Source organism: Pelophylax lessonae (genome assembly GCF_965119305.1).
Source record: "Pelophylax lessonae genome assembly, chromosome: 8".
NCBI lineage: Eukaryota > Metazoa > Chordata > Amphibia > Anura > Ranidae > Pelophylax > Pelophylax lessonae.
Window position 1 is genome coordinate 106684401 of NC_138775.1, and position 17668 is coordinate 106702068.

The 17668-nt window shown below is 48.3% G+C and overlaps 1 protein-coding gene across 1 annotated transcript in view; it reads left to right on the forward strand.

Annotated features, from left to right (window-relative positions):
- The window catches only part of RANGAP1 (Ran GTPase activating protein 1), a 355492-nt gene that overhangs the window by 94979 nt on the left and 242845 nt on the right, over window positions 1–17668 (forward strand). Inside the window, exon 4 of the mRNA XM_082265579.1 lies at window positions 10413–10472. Coding sequence (XP_082121705.1) covers window positions 10413–10472 — 60 coding nt within the window. The remainder of the gene's footprint in view (window positions 1–10412; window positions 10473–17668) is intronic.

Sequence of the window (17668 nt, forward strand, 5' to 3'; positions counted from 1 at the left end):
CCTGTCTGTCACGATGCAAACTCTGCAGGAGTTTGGTTGGACGATAAATTTTCCAAAGTCGACGCTGAGTCCGTCGGTTCGTCTTCCCTACCTGGGAATGATCCTGGACTCGGTCCAGGCGAAGGTCTTCCTGCCGGAAGTCAAACTCGGGACTCTTCAGGAGGAAGTCAGGTCCCTCAGGGACGTTCCGCACTCGTCTCTGCGGACGTGCATGAGATGTCTGGGATTGATGGTCTCGGCCTTCGAGGCGATTCCCTTAGCCCAGTTTCACACGCGGGGTCTCCAGGCGGAGATCCTGTCCAGGTGGGACGGGCGACCTCAATCTCTGGATCTTCAAATCTCGTTGAGCCATCACACCAGAAGGGGTCTTCTGTGGTGGCTCCAGTCCCCCGATGGTATCGGGGGGCAAGTCTTTTCGTCCTATCTCGTGGACGGTGATCACCACGGTTGCCAGCCTGTCGGGCTGGGGTGGTGTTCTGGGCGTTCTGTCCGCCCAGGGAACTTGGTCGGAGGGGGAGTCCTCCCTTCCAATGAACATTCTGGAATTGCGTGCGATAAATCTCTGCCTTCATCGTTGGACGGACCGGCTGCAGGGCTGTCCGGTTCGGGTGCAGACGGACAATGCCACGGCGGTGGCCTACATCAACCACCAAGGGGGCACCAGGAGTGCCCGAGCGGCTCGGGAAGTGGCCGACATTCTGTCTTGGGCCGAGACTCATGTCCCGGCGATAACGGCGGTTCACATTCCGGGGGTGGAGAACTGGCAGGCGGACTATCTGAGTCGCCAGACCCTGGATCAGGGGGAATGGTCTCTCCACCCGGCTGTCTTCCGGATGTTGTGCGCGAAGTGGGGTCTTCCAGATGTGGACCTGTTCGCGTCTCGTCTCAACAACAAGGTGAGAAGGTTTGTGGCAAGGACGCGCGACCCTCGGGCAGTACAAGCTGATGTATGCGTTTCCACCGATTCAGTTGCTGTCCAGGTTCCTTCGCAGGTTACACTCGGAACGCAGCACGGTGATTCTTGTGGCGCAGGATTGGTCTCGCCGGTCCTGGTACGCAGACCTCGTGAATCTGGCGGTCGCATCTACCTCTTCGAGACGATCTCCTGTCTCAAGGGCCGATATACCATACTGCTTTACAGTCGCTGGCTTTGACGGCCTGGCTGTTGAGACCGAGGTCCTGAAGGAGAGGGGTCTCTCCCCTGAGGTCATTCATACCTTGGTCAACGCGAGGAAGTCTTCCTCGGGGAAGGTTTACTACCGTACTTGGAAGGCCTATTTTGCCTGGTGTGAGTCCAGGGGGTTTTCACCCCGCACGTACTCGGTTTCTCGAGTGTTGTCCTTCCTTCAAACAGGTGTCGGTCAGCGTTTGGCGCTGGCTACGATCAAGGGTCAGGTGTCTGCGCTGGCCGTTCTTTTTCAACGTCCCGTGGCTTCCAACTCTTTGGTATGCACTTTTGTTCAGGGAGTGCGGCCTCTGGTACCTCCTAGGAGGGATCCTCTGCCCCCTTGGGACTTGAAGCTCGTTCTATCTGTGTTACAACGTGCTCCTTTTGAACAGATCAGGGAGATCTCGTTGTCTATGTTGTCCAAAAAGGTCGCCTTTTTGGTTGCGATCACTTCGGCTCGCAGAGTGTCGGAGCTGGCGGCTTTGTCCTGCAAGTCTCCGTATCTGGTCATTTACTTGGATAAGGTGGCCTTGCGACCTAATCCTTCTTTTCTTCCGAAGCGAGTTTCGGAATTCCATCTCAATGAGGATATTGTCTTGCCTTCGCTGTGCGCGAAGCCTAAACATCCGAAAGAGGTGAGGTTGTATTCTTTGGATGTTGTTCGGGCGATTAGGGTTTACCTTAAATCGACTGAGTCCTTTCCAAAGACAGATTCTTTGTTTGTTCTTCCAGAGGGTCCTCGGAAGGGCATGGCGGCGTCGGCCACTCTACCATCGCCAAATGGATCAGGCAGACCATTGAACAGGCATATGCCTTGCAGGGGAAAGTTCCCCCTATGCCTGTGAAGGCGCACTCTACTAGATCTCTGAGTACGTCTTGGGCCTGTCGTCATGGGGCTTCTGTGGCCCAGGTGTGTAAGGCGGCGACCTGGTCGACCGTACACACTTTCACAAAATTCTACAAGGTAGATGTTCAGGCATCGGCGGATGCTTCCTTTGGCCGCAAGGTTCTTAGTGCGGCAGTTCCCTAGGGTCCCTTGTTGGGACCCCTGGCTGTTGGGATACGTTTTTATCCCCTGGTTCTTTGTTTTTCCTGGGTTGTTGCTCCTGTTGAGCAAGTTTTTTTCCTGTTGCCCAGCTGGTTTCCTTCCTTTGGTAAGGTTCCTTTCTTTGATGTGGAGACTGCGTTGCCTTACGGCGCGGATGCGTTTCCCACCCCTCATGTTTGCACTGCTTTGGGACGTCCCCATTGTGACGAATATGAAGAGGCGGCGACTGTCGGAGGACGTAAGAGAAAACGGAATTTTTGTAAAATCTTACCTGTAAAATTCCTTTCTCTGAGTCCTCCAACAGTCGCCGCCCCTCTTTTGGGGTTTGGTTGTATACTCTACTGCTATTCCACTGAAACTGAGATATGGTTGCAGGAAGTAGGAGGGTATTGACTGAGGGGACCACCCCTTGAGGGTGGGATATGTTAAAAGCTTTAATGTTAACATATTCTGTTGCCTAGCTACTCCTTCGGAGCAAAGTCTAATACCCATTGTGACGAATATGAAGAGGCGGCGACTGTCGGAGGACTCAGAGAAAGGAATTTTACAGGTAAGATTTTACAAAAATTCCGTTTTTCTCTGTCGCTCATTGACAGACGTAGTCCTCCTTGATTAATATCAACTCGGGTTATACTGCCCTCTACAGGAGTAGGACTAGACAGGAAAGAAATGTTCTGGCCACACCCTAGGGGCAGTCCCAGAGGGTATATCCTCTCACTTCCTGCTACAGCAAATCAGTTTTTTTCTGTCTAGTTAGGAGTAAGGACCTAGATTCCTTGCTAGGATCTTCGGTCCTGGCAAGATTTTTTTTTAGAAATACTTTTTTAGACAGCTTTTTTTCTCCAGTGTTCCTGTGAGATCTTCAAGCAAGTACGCTGAAACTGGGCGACGGGCTGGATGTTGAGATCCAGCGGTCACCCCAGTTCAGCCTACGAGCGCGTGCAGGCCATAGCTCCGCGCTGGGTCGGCTGCGACATAGTCCCACTGGACGGGGACTGACCCTGCGAGTTAAACGTCTCGCCTGGACGCCAATGACCAACAGAGTCACGGCGTCCGTATTGGTCGACAGCCCCCCCACCCCGGTGGAGAGGAGTTCTGTCAGGAGTTGGCGCCCGCCTGGTTCCGGTATGGTGAGTAGAATGTTCCCCCTCTCCCCCTGTCGGGTTTGTTGGTGGACGCGGGCCCCTCTCTGGGATGGTCGGACACTCGGTTTTCTGGGTCTCCCCTCTATCCTATAACAGGTCACAGATCCCCCAATTTGAGTGTGATTTTTGTGAATAGAAACCAGGAGGCTTGGTTTGGGAGCTGACTATCTAAAAGTCACTATATGACTGTAAGGGTGACTGAAGTCAGTGGCAGACTACTAAGAGGCATTACTATTGAGGTATAGAGGTATCCTACCTGTCTAGTGTGTACATAGGCCGATGCCTATGCCTGAGTTACTGCAGCCACAGATCGCCATCCCTCCAGAAAGCCGGTCACTTCCACAGGCCACACAGCCTCCCGCAGGCCGAGGACACCTCCCGCAGGCCGAGGCACTTCCGCTGGCCGCACAGGCCGAATGCACACATCCCGCAGGCCGCTGCTAGCTTGCAAGCCGCCGCTATCCTACACAGGCCGCCGCCATTTTCCTGCAGATCGCACGAGGCCGCCATATTGGCTTAGCCTTGTGTCTCCAGCATGGGGGCGGCCATGTTTGAGGTGACCAAACACCTCGTGGAGTAATTGGGAGGCGCCGGAAGGCGTGTAAAGGGGCAGAGCCGCCTCCTTGGCCCAGGGAAAGCAAGCCAAAGACTTCCTGTCTGTAACAGACAGTGCTGGAAGCAGTTTGATAAGAAACTTCTGTGCATCAGGTGAGCCTTGGGGTCTCTCTCTCTTTCTGAGGGGTCCAAGCAGGTAGACTGAGGGGCGCTACTGCACTGGAGGACTAAGTTAAAAAAAAAAAAAAAAAATGTTTTTTTCTTGCAATTAATTTTTTTGTGTTTGCTGGCAAGTGTCTTGTTACATGAACCCTGCCACTCATGTATCCCCACCTGATCCCCTCGGGGTGGCCGCAGGACCCTCCAGTACCCCACTTGTGATGATGCATTATCAGCAGTTTGGAGTCTTTGGTATCCTGGGTGGAGGTAGCCTGTCAGGGACGGGGGTCAAGAAGAGCGACCCCCGTCTACCCCTATGTCATCTGATACTTCAGATACGGATTCTGAGCTTGTCATTGCTGGGAAACCTTAAATCTTGAGGTTACACCGGCAGAGGTAGCTGAGACTCATATTCCTTTTTTGGTACTAGCAAGCCTACCAAAATGGTGAAGGGTTTCCCTTGCCCAAATAGGGTCTTCTGTAAACGAGCCCCTGCTATTTCCAAACGCATTGCTAGGCGCTATCATTTTGAGGAATCCCTCATTACAAAGATGGACGGTACCACCAATAGTGGACTCACCGATTTCCAGACTAAATAAAGCCACTGTTATCTCGTTGGATTGACAGAATGGGCCCCACCCATCTCTAGGGTGGGGGGACGTCTTCACCGGTTTCCGGATCCAGGGCTTTCCAGAATCCCATATAAGGGGTTCGCAAGGTCATATGGTCGGGATACAAGATCGAGTTTCGATCACTTCCACCGGTGCGATTCTTCCCTTCCAATATTCGACATCCCCGGGTCGCTTATAAAGCTTTGCGGGGAACAGCTTGATGCAACAAGCAGTGGTAGTTCCCATTCCTTGGAGGAGTTCTAGTCGAACCTGTTCACAATGCCCAGGAGAAAGGGCTAGGTGCGTCCAATTCTGGTCTTGGAAGAGATGGAGTCCATCCATACAGTGGTGGCCTCCCTGCATCAGGGGGATTTCCTGGCGTCCATAGATATTTAGGATGCCTATCTTCATATCCCCATCTTCGCAGGACATCAGCGTTTTCTTTGCTTTTCCCAAAGATCATCCCTGGTTCCCACCAGGAGACTGAACTATCTGGGCCTAATTTTGGATACATCTTTGGCAAGAGTGTTTCTCCAGGCGGAGAAACTCCAGAAGATTCAGTCAATGATTCGGATGTTGCGCTCTGTCAACTGGCTGGGATTGATGGTCGCCTCCTTAGAGGCAGTACCGTTTGCCCAGTCTCATACCCGAATTCTCCAAAGAGGAGATTCTTCTCATATGGAATCGGAATCCCGATTCCCTGGACAATCAGATCCGATTGAGCGAGCAGACCAGGGAGGCTCTGGTCTGGTGGCTTCGGTCTCCGATGCTCAGCCAGGGGAAGTCATTTCTTCTGATAAATTCCAGGTTACCGATAAAGGTGTTGGAACTGAGAGCGATCAGACTTTGTCTGATTTACTGGACCGAGCAGCTCCAGGGCAGTCCGGTTCGGATCCAATCGGACTATGCCACGGTCATGACTTATGTCAATCACCAAGGGGCACCAAGAGTGCCCTGGCGGCCATAGAAATGGCCAACATTCTTTATTGGGGGAACAGTTGTTCCAGTTCTCTCCACGATATTTATCACGGGGGTGGACAGGCAAATTATTTCAGCCGTCAGATTCTGGATCAAGAGGAATAGTCTCTTCATCCAGAGGTATTTCACCAGCTGTCCCTTCATTGGGGCACCCCGGATATGGATCTGTTGGCAGGTTGGCTCAACAGGGCTCGCGCCCGCGATCCTCTAGCGGACGCAGCAGACGCGCTGAGCGCCCCGTAGGGGCAGTATCAGCTACTGTATGTCTTCCCCCCCCCTCTCAAGTTACTGCTGAGATTTCTCTGCAGGATAGAGGTGGAGGGAACTCCAGTTATCCTGGTAATTCCGGGCTGGCCTCGTCAAGCCGGGTACGCCGACTTGGGCAGGCTAGTCGCAGACGCTCCTTGGAGACTTCTTCTCAGGGAGGATCTGCGGTCTCAAGGACCGATCTTCCATCGTGCTTTACAGTCGCTGGTTTTCACGGCCTGGCCATTGAGACCCAGGTACTGAAGGACAGGGGATTGTCAGCTTCAGTTATTCCTACTCTAATTAAAGCAAGGAAAGCGACTTCTAGCAAAGTCTATTATCGCACATGGAAGACTTATATTGCGTGGTGTGAAACGTTGGGATTTCCCCCACGTACCTATTTGGTGACCCGAATTTTGGCTTTTCTGCAAAAGGGGGTTGAGCAGAAACTATCCTTGAGCACCATCAAGGGTCAGGTTTTCAGCGTTAGCAATCTTCTTTCAGAAGCCGCTGGCTACTCATTCCTTGGTGCGGAATTTCATCCAGGGGGTGCGGCACTTGGCTCCGCCAGTGCGCGCGCCCTTACCCCCCTGGGATCTTAATTTGGTTTTGTCGGTTCTGCAGAAACCTCCCTTTTAAAATATCAGGGAGATTCCCTTGCTTACATTATCCCAGAAGGTGGCCTTCTTGGTGGCTATCACTTCTGCACGCAGGGTGTCAGAACTGGCTGCATTATCATGCCATTCCCCATATCTTGTGGTTCATAGGGATAAGGTAGTTCTTCATCCGAAGCCATCCTTTCTTCCTAAGGTGGTTTCAGACTTTCATCTGAATGAAGATATTGTGCTACCTTCCTTGTGTCCTCAGCCCAATCATCCTCGGGAATATGCGTTGCATTCCTTGGATGTGGTTCGGGCAATCAGGGTATACCTGAAGGCTACAGAATCGTTCCGTTAGACGGATTCACTTTTTGTGATCACGGATGGCCCCAGAAAGGGGTTGCCTGCATCTGCTGCGACTATCTCCAAATGGATCAGACAGACGGTGGTACAGGCTTATTCGATTAGGGGTCGGAATCCTCCGTTCCCTGTTAAGGCGCACTCCACTCGAGCGCTCAGTACTTCCTGGGCCTACCGCCATCAGGCGTCGGTGGTCCAGGTGTGCAAGGCGGCTACCTGGTCGTCGGTTCATACCTTTCCAAAATTTTATAAAGTTGATGTGATGGCATCGGCGGATGCCTCATTTGGCCACAAGGTTTTGCAGGCCGCAATTTGAGGAGACCGGTGGTCTACCTCGAGGGTTTTTTTCCGTTTGGAATTTCAGTTGAGTCTCATCGTGTGATTGATGAGCCTTTAAAACTTCTAGTTGGCACCGGTTGGCCTTCTAGATTGGATTTTGATTTCCATTATCCCACCCCTCATTTGTGGCACTGCTTTGGGACGTCCCGAGTTGATATTAATCAAGGAGGACTACGTCTGTCAATGAGCGACAGAGAAAAATTGATTTTTGTAAAATCTTACCGTAAAATCCTTTTCTCTTAAGCTCATTGACAGACGTAGTACCCGCCCCTCTGTTTTTGAGTTGGGTTGGGTTAAATTCTCTAAACACTGCTTTGTGACATAACTGATTTGCTGTAGCAGGAAGTGAGAGGATATACCCTCTGGGACTGCCCCTAGGGTGTGGCCAGAACGTTTTCTGTCCTGTCTAGTCCTACTCCTGTAGAGGGCAGTATAACCCGAGTTGATATTAATCAAGGAGGACTACGTCTGTCAATGAGCTTAAGAGAAAAGGATTTTACGGTAAGATTTTACAAAAATCCATTTTTTGTAAAATATTACCTGTAAAATTCCTTTCTCTGAGTCCTCCGACAGTCGCCGCCCCCGCCCCTCTTTTTTTGGGTTCTTATACCTACTGCTATGCTACCAAACTGAGTTGGGAGTGGTCACTGCAGGGGGGTTTTGACCAGATGGGACAGCCCCCATGGATGTGTATATGCTAATGACTTTTGTTTTTGACTAAGTCTATATGCCTAGCTACTCCTGCGGAGCGGAAGTCAATACCCAACAGTGATGACTTAGAGGAGGCGGCGACTGTCGGAGGACTCAGAGAAAGGAATTTTACAGGTAAGATTTTACAAAAATTCAGTTTTTGAGAACATAAGGGAGATTCCTCTGCATTCACATTTTTAGGTTGCCTTTTTGGTGGCTATTACTTGCCCATAGAGTATCTGAATTGGAGGTTCTGTCCTGTCATTCACCTCATCTAGTGGTCCACAGAGATAAAGTGATACTTCGACCTAATCAGTTGCTTCTGCCTAAGGTGGTTTCTGATTTCCATCTGAGTGAACACATTGTGCTACCTTCACTCTATCCTAAACTCAAGGAAATTGCCTTGCATTCTTTGGATGTGGTTTGGGCAATTAGAGTTTACCTGGCAGCCACTGAATCTTTCAGGAAATCAGACTCTCTTTGAAGGATCTCGGAAGGGTTTGGCTGCGTCTGCTGCCACCATATCCAGATGGATCAGACAGACAGTGGTACAGGCTTATTCACTGAAGGATCAGGTTCCTCCTTTTCACTGTGAAGGGGGCATTCTACTAGGGAGCTGAGTGCCTTTTATGCTTTTCGCCATCAGTCGTCCGTAATGCAAGTTTGCAAGGTGGCAACTTGGTCGTCTGTGCACACGTTCTCAAAATTCTACAAAGTATATGTGTTGGCATCCTCGGATGCTTCTTTTAGCCACAAGGTTTTGCAGGCTGCTGTATAAAATCGCAATTTGTCTCCTAAGGTGTATGATGTTTCTAGGTTAGCTCCAGTTGTTCCTGGTTGAGTTTAGCCTCTGGGAAATTAAGTTCTTTTCTGCGTTGTTTTTCCCTCCCCTCATGCAAATACTGCTTTCGGATGCCCCAATGGTCTTTAAGAATATGGAGCTGCGTCTGTCAACGAACGCTAGAGAAAAATGGATTTTTGACTTACCGTGAAATCATTTTCTCTGAAGTTCATTGACAGACGCAGCAACCACCCCTCTAATTATGAGTGGGATGGGTATTTATTCTTCTAAACACTGCTTGCAACAAAACTGAAGCCTACGGATGTGTGGGTGTATGCCTGCAGGGACTGCCCCATAGGCATGGTAAAGATTTTTCCTGCCTAGTGTTGTACTCCTGTAGGGGGCAGCATAATTCAATGGTCAAGAAGAATATGGAGCTGCATCTGTCTATGAACTTAATAAAAAAAAAAAAGGTTTTACGGTAACTCAAAAATCAATTTTTTTTTTTTTTAATCGGTCTTCTGTAACATTTACATTTTCTGAGATACTGAATTTTGGGCTTTCACTAGCTGTAAGCCATAATCTTCAAAATTAAAAGAAAGAAATGCTTGGAATATATCACTCACAGTGTAACACAGCTATATAAAATATGAGTAACTTTTTGAATAGAATTTCTGAAAAAAAAATAATGTACTTTTTGGTAATCTAATTTTATAAGATGTACCTGTGTATATAAATCTCTTCTGCTATTCTCAGAATTTTCCACTGCGTATAGATATTCAAGAATAAATTATATATATATTTTTTTTAAACTTTGCAGAACAACTATATTATGCATCACACTTTTTGAGGTTTTTATCCGATTAATCAAAACAATAATAGGCCAACTAATCGATAATTAAATAATAATTTTTTGTAACCATACTTTTTTGTTGCCATGAAAATAAAGCTGGGTCGCTCAATTTAAAATAGATAAAATAATTTTACAATAAGTACAAACATTTTACTTTCAGAATTCATGTTTAAAGAGGAAGTAAACCCTCCTCTACAACTTGTACCTATAGGCAAGCCTATGATAAGGCTTACCTATAGGTACTGTAAATATCTCCTAAACATGTACCGTTTAGGAGATATTTACCTTACATGTCGCCAGTGACGTCACTGGCGCATGCGCTCTGAAGGAACGGCCGATCGTGCCGTTCCTTTAGAGCCCCGTGCCGTGACTGTCAGCTCCCGCGCGCGTGCGCGGGAGAGACGTCACCGCAGCTCCGGCCAATCAGATGGCCGGATGCCGCGATCCCGGAAGACGGGCGACTAGACATGTCGCCCGTCATAGAGGTGAGTGAGCGGCACGGCGGGGGCTCGTTCTGAGGTAAGTATTGCATAATGAGCTAATATGCGATGCATACTAGCTCATTATGTCTTTCTTTTGCAGGGTGTAAAAAAAAAAAACTCAAACGAGTTTACAACCTCTTTAAGTGAAGAGCACATCATGTTGGCGATTATATGCATAGAGATACATTTGAAGTGTGTATTATAGTTATTGCTAAATACTGGATAAACCTAAACAGCCGCTAAAAAATGTTAAACAATACTTCTAAATAAGACACATGGCCATTGTTGATTCTGTAACTTACAACTTGGACTTTACAAAATGGCAATGACTGTTTCTTTAATGCATTGTGTTGCGTGACCTGATAACCTATAGATTTTACAATTTTTCTTCGTTCTAGCGTTGCCACTGGAGTGATATGTTCACTGGGAGACTAAGATCTGAAATTCCTCCTGCATTGGTAAGTATGATACCATGTGCCGATTCCTCACTGTACCAATTTTTTTCTTTATTACTTTGCTGTCTTAATTATGTGAATAAACTAGTTTCCTGGGGCTTGGTGGTGCACATGGTCACATAGGTGACTCTCACACTATCCTACTTCTAAACTACTAAATTTGACCCCAAACTCTCTAGACCTCTGTATGTATGCTTAAGCATTACACCAGAAGCACAAGAATGGGAAAGACTCTAAAATAGATTGAGACTAAAAAAAAATCCCCCACATTTTTTAAATATATTTATAGTAAGAAAAAAAGGTCTGTGCATATTGTCCTAATAGGGGATGATTGCATGAAGTTGGTTACTAATAACAAAGAGAAGGCAACTATACAAAATGCATTCCTTTCCGCCTCCTTTTTTTATTTTGCTGAAGTAAAAGTACAATAAACAACATTAACTGTATCTTTGTGGCTAATCGAAGCCAGTGTCTAAAAAAGACTTGAAATACTCTAACTGCTGACTTTTAATAAACAGCCACTCGCCTGTTCCACCATCTAGCGCTGTCCTCACCCAGGCTAAATTTTCACTAGGCTTTGCTTTCCCGGTGGCAACATTTTGACTGTGTATCCCTAGCTGTGAGCTCTTGCAGCTTCACAGCCGGGTGCCCCTGTGCATGCATGAGCTGCGCATGGTCCCACAGTTTTCTGGGACCTGTGACGTGTTTCAGAAGACTGCGGGGGGAAGAGAACTTTGCTCAGGTAATCGGAGTGGGAGCGGGTACCTGTCAAAATTAGGTACCCCCCCCCTACCCAAAAGTGTAATTCTTGATAGAGGAGGGGGAAAGAGGCCTTGAAGCAGAACTTACCTTTTTGGGTGGAGTTCGGCTTTAACGTAAATAAATTACCAGGACCAGATTAGAGGTGTGCATCTTCACTAGTCTGTCGATTGCATTACGTATACCCTGTCAAGGATTTGATTCGATTCTACGATGCACCACGATTACTGCACATGGTTTTCATTAAAAAAATTCAAGCAGTCAAAAGAATTCCATTTTGTAAATTTTATCTGTTCTTAAAATAAAATAAAAAAAATGACACTCCCAGCAAAGTCTGAACACAGCAAATAACAACCGTATTTATTTAGAACAGTAGATACTAAATGGCACAGCACCCCCTTTACATCCCACAGCCCCCCTGTACTCCCACTCCCAGGAGACCCCCCCCCCCCCCCCAGTCACCTTGGAGAGCCCTGCAAGCGTACTCTGCAGTTAAAAAATCAAAATCATTGCCAGCCCATTTGTTTTGTGAATCCATCCTTCACTGTGTAAGTGTAAAGCCCCGTACACACGCGTTGAAAATTGTCAGGGAATTTTCGTCCGACAACCGATCTGCCGATTTTCGGCTTGTTAGTATGATGCTTCCGACAACCAACTCCGACTTTTCGGCCGAAAAAAATCTGGTGTGCAGACTATAAAATTTTTGTTGGCCGTCAACATAACGGCCGATTTTCGTGCAGTCAGTACAGATTTCAAAAGGGAAAAATCTGATGAGCAAGTCTGGGCATGCTCAGTGAAGAAAGAACACAAAGAAAGCAACCCAACACAGGACATCACTTCTGAAGTAGAATTTTGTTGGGCGAGAAAATTAGTGTGCAGTCTATGCACATTCCAACCAGCAAAACACAGCTCTGGACAAAAGACGGACGATCGGTCGGCCGATAATCGTTGCGTGTGTACGGGGCTTTAGTGTTAACCCATGCCTCTAAATACCTTGTCTCCAATCGTTTATGGCCGTCACGTGACCTCCAGCTGCTCTCCTCCAAACTAAAGGCTACAGCGGGAGGGGCTGAGCGGACAGCACAGCAGCCGGTCACATGACCTCCCCGGCTAAAGTCGAAAGGGATCTCTGTCACTCCTGCTGATGTTCTTACATTGAAGATAAGGTATTCAGAGGGATCAGTTTACACGAACACTTACACAGTGTAGGATGGATTCATATAACAGAGGGGCAGGCAGTGATTTTTTTTTCTTTAACTCAAGTGCGTTGAAAGGGCTCTCCCAGGAGAGGCAGGGCGCGCCGGGATGACGTGATTCATGCAATCGCGATGCAGCCATTCTCTGTATTGATACAGAATCGTTCAAGGATGCATCAATTCTATGATTATTTTCAACACCCTCAGACAAGATGTTTACACCTGAGAGTCCTCGAAGAACCTGAATATAGCCAGACTAGTATTCCTAATTTTTAAGGACAGCTTGATGACAGGAATGGTACCAGCTGAATGGCGAAAAGCCAATGTGGTACCAATATTATATGTGGTATTTAAAAAAGGGCCAAGATATATTCCTGGTAACTATAGACCAGTCAATTTAACATTAATAAAAAGTAAATTATTGGAGGGGATGATAAGGGACTATATCTAAATTTTTTCTTATGAAAACAGTGTCTTTTGTATTGATAAGTATGGATTCATGAAAGATCGTTCTTGCCGGGCCAATCTGTTCACTTTCTATGAGGAAGTGAGCTGTCGTCTACATAAAGGAAGGCCTGTGGATTTTTTGTATCTGGATTTTTCCAAAGCATTCCATACAGTTCCCCATAATCAATTTACAAAATGAGGCCTGTTGGCATTGACGATGGTGGATGTACCTGGGTAGTCATAAATAGTGTGTACTCAAAATGTTTTGGATTTGTAAGTGGGGTACCTTATGACCAATTCTGCTTAACTTATAGGGGCCGACAGCATGCAAATATGTAGACAAGGAAAGAGAAAGGCGCCTCTTGAGTGTAGCAGATACCACTTTATTACACAAAACAATGAGCAGACTTGCACTGAAGATGGCATGTGTCACGGCTCGGGGTCTCTTCCTGGTCCACGGCATGTCCCGTCCTCCGACTGTCCAGCAGCAGGGAGATGACGCCAAAAGGGAAGCCCAATCAGGAGCGGTAAATCAATATGAGGCTGCGATGGAACGCATGCCTCGCTAGTGGACCGTACGCTCTGTGCGGTCCATCCTGGTACACCCGTTTTTGGCCATTTTGCGGTAGATTTTTTGCTGTGGAGGCCAGTGGGAGTGCCTGGAGGACTGTGTGTCACGAGGGTGGTCTCTCCCTCTCTGTGGGGGTCTGTTAGCGCGCCTGACTTCGGGGTGGGGGGGCGGGGCACTGTGGGGGCGCTTAAAAAAATTTTTTTGTCTTTTTTTTAAAAAAAGTGGCTGGCTGGTTCCTCAGGTTCAGTATGGACCCTGCAGTCCATTTGTTCCCACCTCACCCCCTCACGGAGGCCGCAGGGCCTCCCAGATCTCCACTGTCCATATCGATGCCTTTTCGGCAGTTCGGGAAGCATTTGGGCCCGGGTGAAGGTGGTAGGTGCGCTGAGACATTTCTCCACCTACCTCTGCTTCATCTGTTGTCTCAGGGTCTGAGTCTGGCTCAGCCGCCCGCAGACGTGGGGCCTCCCTGCCGGGTCTGTTACCTCGCACCCTGTCTCCACGAATGATGAAGATGACATTTCTACCTCCCCTGCCGTGACAGGCGCTGGTGGATGCACTGGCTGTTTCGGTGCGTGACACAGCATCAGGGGGATTCCTGGCCTCCATAGACATCAGAATAATTTTGCACGCCCAGTTTTTTAGTTTTTTATTTGTTAAAAAAAGTTTGAAATATCCAATAAATTTCGTTCCACTTCATGATTGTGTCCCACTTGTTGTGGATTCTTCACAAAAAATACAGTTTTATATCTTTGTTTGAAGCCTGAAATGTGGCAAAAGGTCGCAAAGTTCAAGGGGGCCGAATACTTTCGTAAGGCACTGTATCTCCACATCCCTGTTTTCAAGGGTCATCAGAGATATCTCCGCTTCACAGTAGCGGTGGAGCATTTCCAGTTTGTGGCGTTGTCTTCCGGACTCGCTTCGGCTCCCAGAGTCTTCGCCAAAGTTTTGCTCCTGTCCCAGCTTAAAATGTGTTTTAAGGTGATTGCCGTCCTCGGTTATCGGGACAAACCCCTGTTAGGGTCCAGCTCGGCTGCAGCCCTGTCAAAGGATCGGTCGGTGACAATCCAGACGCTTCAGGAGTTTGGATGGGCCATAAGCTTCAAAAATCGACACTGACGCCGTCAATGCGTATTCAGTATCTGGGCATGGTCTTGGACTCTGCCCAGGCACGAGTTTTTCTCCCGGAGGACTAACTTTGGACTCTGCTGGACAAGATCAAGTCCCTTAGGGATGAGGATCTCTCTTCCCTGCGGACCTTTATGCGGTCACTGGGTCTGATGGTGTCGGCTTTCGAAGCCGTCCCGTTTGCTCAATTTCACACCTGATCTCTGCAAGCGGGGATCCTGGCCAGGTGGGACAGATCTCCTCAGTCTTTAGTCAGGAGATTTTCTCTGCGTCATCAAGTGAGATTGCACCTCTTGTGATGGCTACAATCGCCAGCCTTGTATCAGGGCCGGTCATTCCGACCTCTGTCATAGACAGTGATCACCACGGATGCCAGCTTTTGGGCTGGGGTGGAGTACTGGGCAAGATGTCTGCCAAAGGTCGATGGTCAATGGAGGAGGCCTCACTTCCGATAAACGGGTTGCAACTTCGAGGATTACGCTTTGCCTATTCCGGTGGACACCCCAACTTCGGGGCTGTCCGGTCCGAGTACTGACGGACAATGCCACGGCAGTGGTTTACGTCAATCACCAAGGGGGCAACAGAAGTGCCCGGGCGACTATAGAGGTGCTAGAGACCCTAAATTGGGCCGAAACGCATGTCCCGGCTATTTTCAGCTGTTCATATTCCGGGTTTGAAGAATTGGCAGGCGGACTCTCTGAGCCGCCAGACCCTGGATCAGGGGGACTGGTCCCTACCTCCAGAGGTGGTTCAATTCCTGTGTGCCCGCTGGGAGTCTCCGGGCGTGCATCTGTTTGCGTCCCGGCTGAACAAAAGACTAAGCAGGTTTATGTTCAGAACGCGCGATCCTCTGGCGGAATGCATTGATGATTCCCAGGCATCAGTATCGACTGATGTATGCCTTTCCTCCGATTCCACAGTTATCCAGATTCCTTCGCAGAGAGCATCGGAACAAATTCCGGTGGTTCTGGTGGCCCCAAAATGGCCATGCCGGTTGTGGTATGCAGACGTCGTACAAATGGCCGTCAAACCTCCTTGGCGGCTACTATGGAGGGACATTCTTCTGTCTCAAGGGCCGATCTTCCATCCTGTCTAAAGCCACGTTTTGGGGGATTCCGAATTCGGTCATCCCTACATTGTTGAAGGCTCGGAAGGCTATTTCCAGGAACATTTATTATCACACCTGAAACTCCTATTTTACTTGGTGTGAATCGCAGGATTTCCACCCTCGTTCCTTCTCGGTAGCGAAGGTTTTGACCTTCCTACAGGAAGGGGTTGATCGGTGTTTAGCGCTGACCACAATTTAGGGCCAGTTGTCGTATTTGGCCATCCTTTTTCAGCGCCCCTTGGCGAACAATCCTTTGATTCGTTCCTCGTTCAGGGGGTGCGTCATCTGGCTCCCCCGAGGGAGGCTCTGGTGCCTCCCTGGGACTTGAATTTAGTGTTGTCGGTTCTACCACAACCTCCCTTTGAGAACATCAGAGATATTCCTCTGCCTGTTTTATCCCAGAAGGTTGCCTTCATAGTTGCTTTCACATCTGTTCGCAGAATGTTTGAAATTGCAGCCTTGTCTTGCCGTTCACCTTGCTTGATGCTTCATAGGGACATTGCAACTAAATCAGTCATTTTTGACCAAGGTGGTCTCTTTCTTCCACCTTAATGAGGTTATTGTGTTGCCTTCGCTCTGTGCAAAGCCTAATCGTCCTAAAGACGTGGCCTTACCTTCTTTAGATGTGGTACGGGCTATTCGGATTTCCCTATATGCCACGCAGTCTATTAGGAAATATGATTCCTTATTTGTCCTTTCTGGGGGACCTTGGAAGGGCCTAGCTGCGTCCGCAGCGACCATTTTAAAATGGATCAGACAGACTGTGGTTAAGGCCTAATTTGTTAAGGGTCGGGTTCCTCCTTTCCCTGTAAAGGCTCATTCTACTCTGGCCATTAGTGCCTCTTGGGCTTTTCGCCATCAGGCTTCTGTGGCTCAGCTGTGTAAGGCGGCGACTTGGTCGCCTGTGCACACCTTTTCAAAATTTAACAATATTGAGGTTCTTGGCATCCTCGGATGCTTCTTTTGGTAGCAAAAGTTTTGAGTGCGACAGTTGTTTGAAGAGTCTTGTCTCTTCTTTGGTTTTCGTGTCCTGGTTTTTCTTGTTTTTTCCAGTTCCTTTAGGGCAATGTTTTGCCTAGGGTGGCCTTCGTTACCTCTTTGATGTTTGCGTTTGTTTCCCCACCCCTCACACCTTTGTACTGCTTTGGGACATCGCAATCGTAAAGGATTTGAAAAGGGATGGCGACTGTCAGAGGACGTAAGAGAAAATAGAATTTTTGTAAAGTCTTACCGTAAAATTCTTTTCTCTGAGTCCTCTGACAGTCGCCGCCCCCGCCCCTCTGTTGTCTATTTTTTATAGATGTGTGGTTGTGTTTGCCTGGTGGTACTGCTTGCTACAAGAACTGGTAAGATACAGGAAGTAGCTGAGTGATAATGCCTGAGGGACAGCCCCCTAGAGGTGTGTCTGGTTTAAAAAAAACCTGTGTTATTAACTGTTTAATAACTGCCTAGCTTACTCCTAGCAGTGCAGTCATTACCCAATCGCAATGGATTTGAAAAGGGGCGGCGAATGTCAGAGGACTCAGAGAAAAAAAATTTACGTTAAGACTTTACAAAAATTCTATTTTTTCAGCCGGCGATTTTGCAGAAGGCAGAAGTGATCTTAGTGGCTAATTAGCCACTCACTTCTGTGGGAGGCGGAAGCGGGGTCACATCCCCCTTCCGCCTCCTCTCCTGGGCTCTCCGGTCCCATTGCGGAGGCCTGGATCTATGCGGCCGGCGACGATGGCTGCCTGGGACAGAGAGGAATTGAAGACATCGTTCTCCTCTCTCTGGAAACTGGGAGCGACGCATATTCGTCACTTCCGGTTCAGCTCCTTTGTTTATCCTGGCCACCAGCGGCCAGAGAAGCAGTCGGCTGCATGGGGGGCCAGAAGAGAGATTTGGGGTCTATTAGACCCCAAATCTGTCCATAAAGAGGACCTGTCACGGCCCATGCTATCACAAGGGATGTTGTTCATCCATTGTTTTTATTCTTTATTAGCTTTTT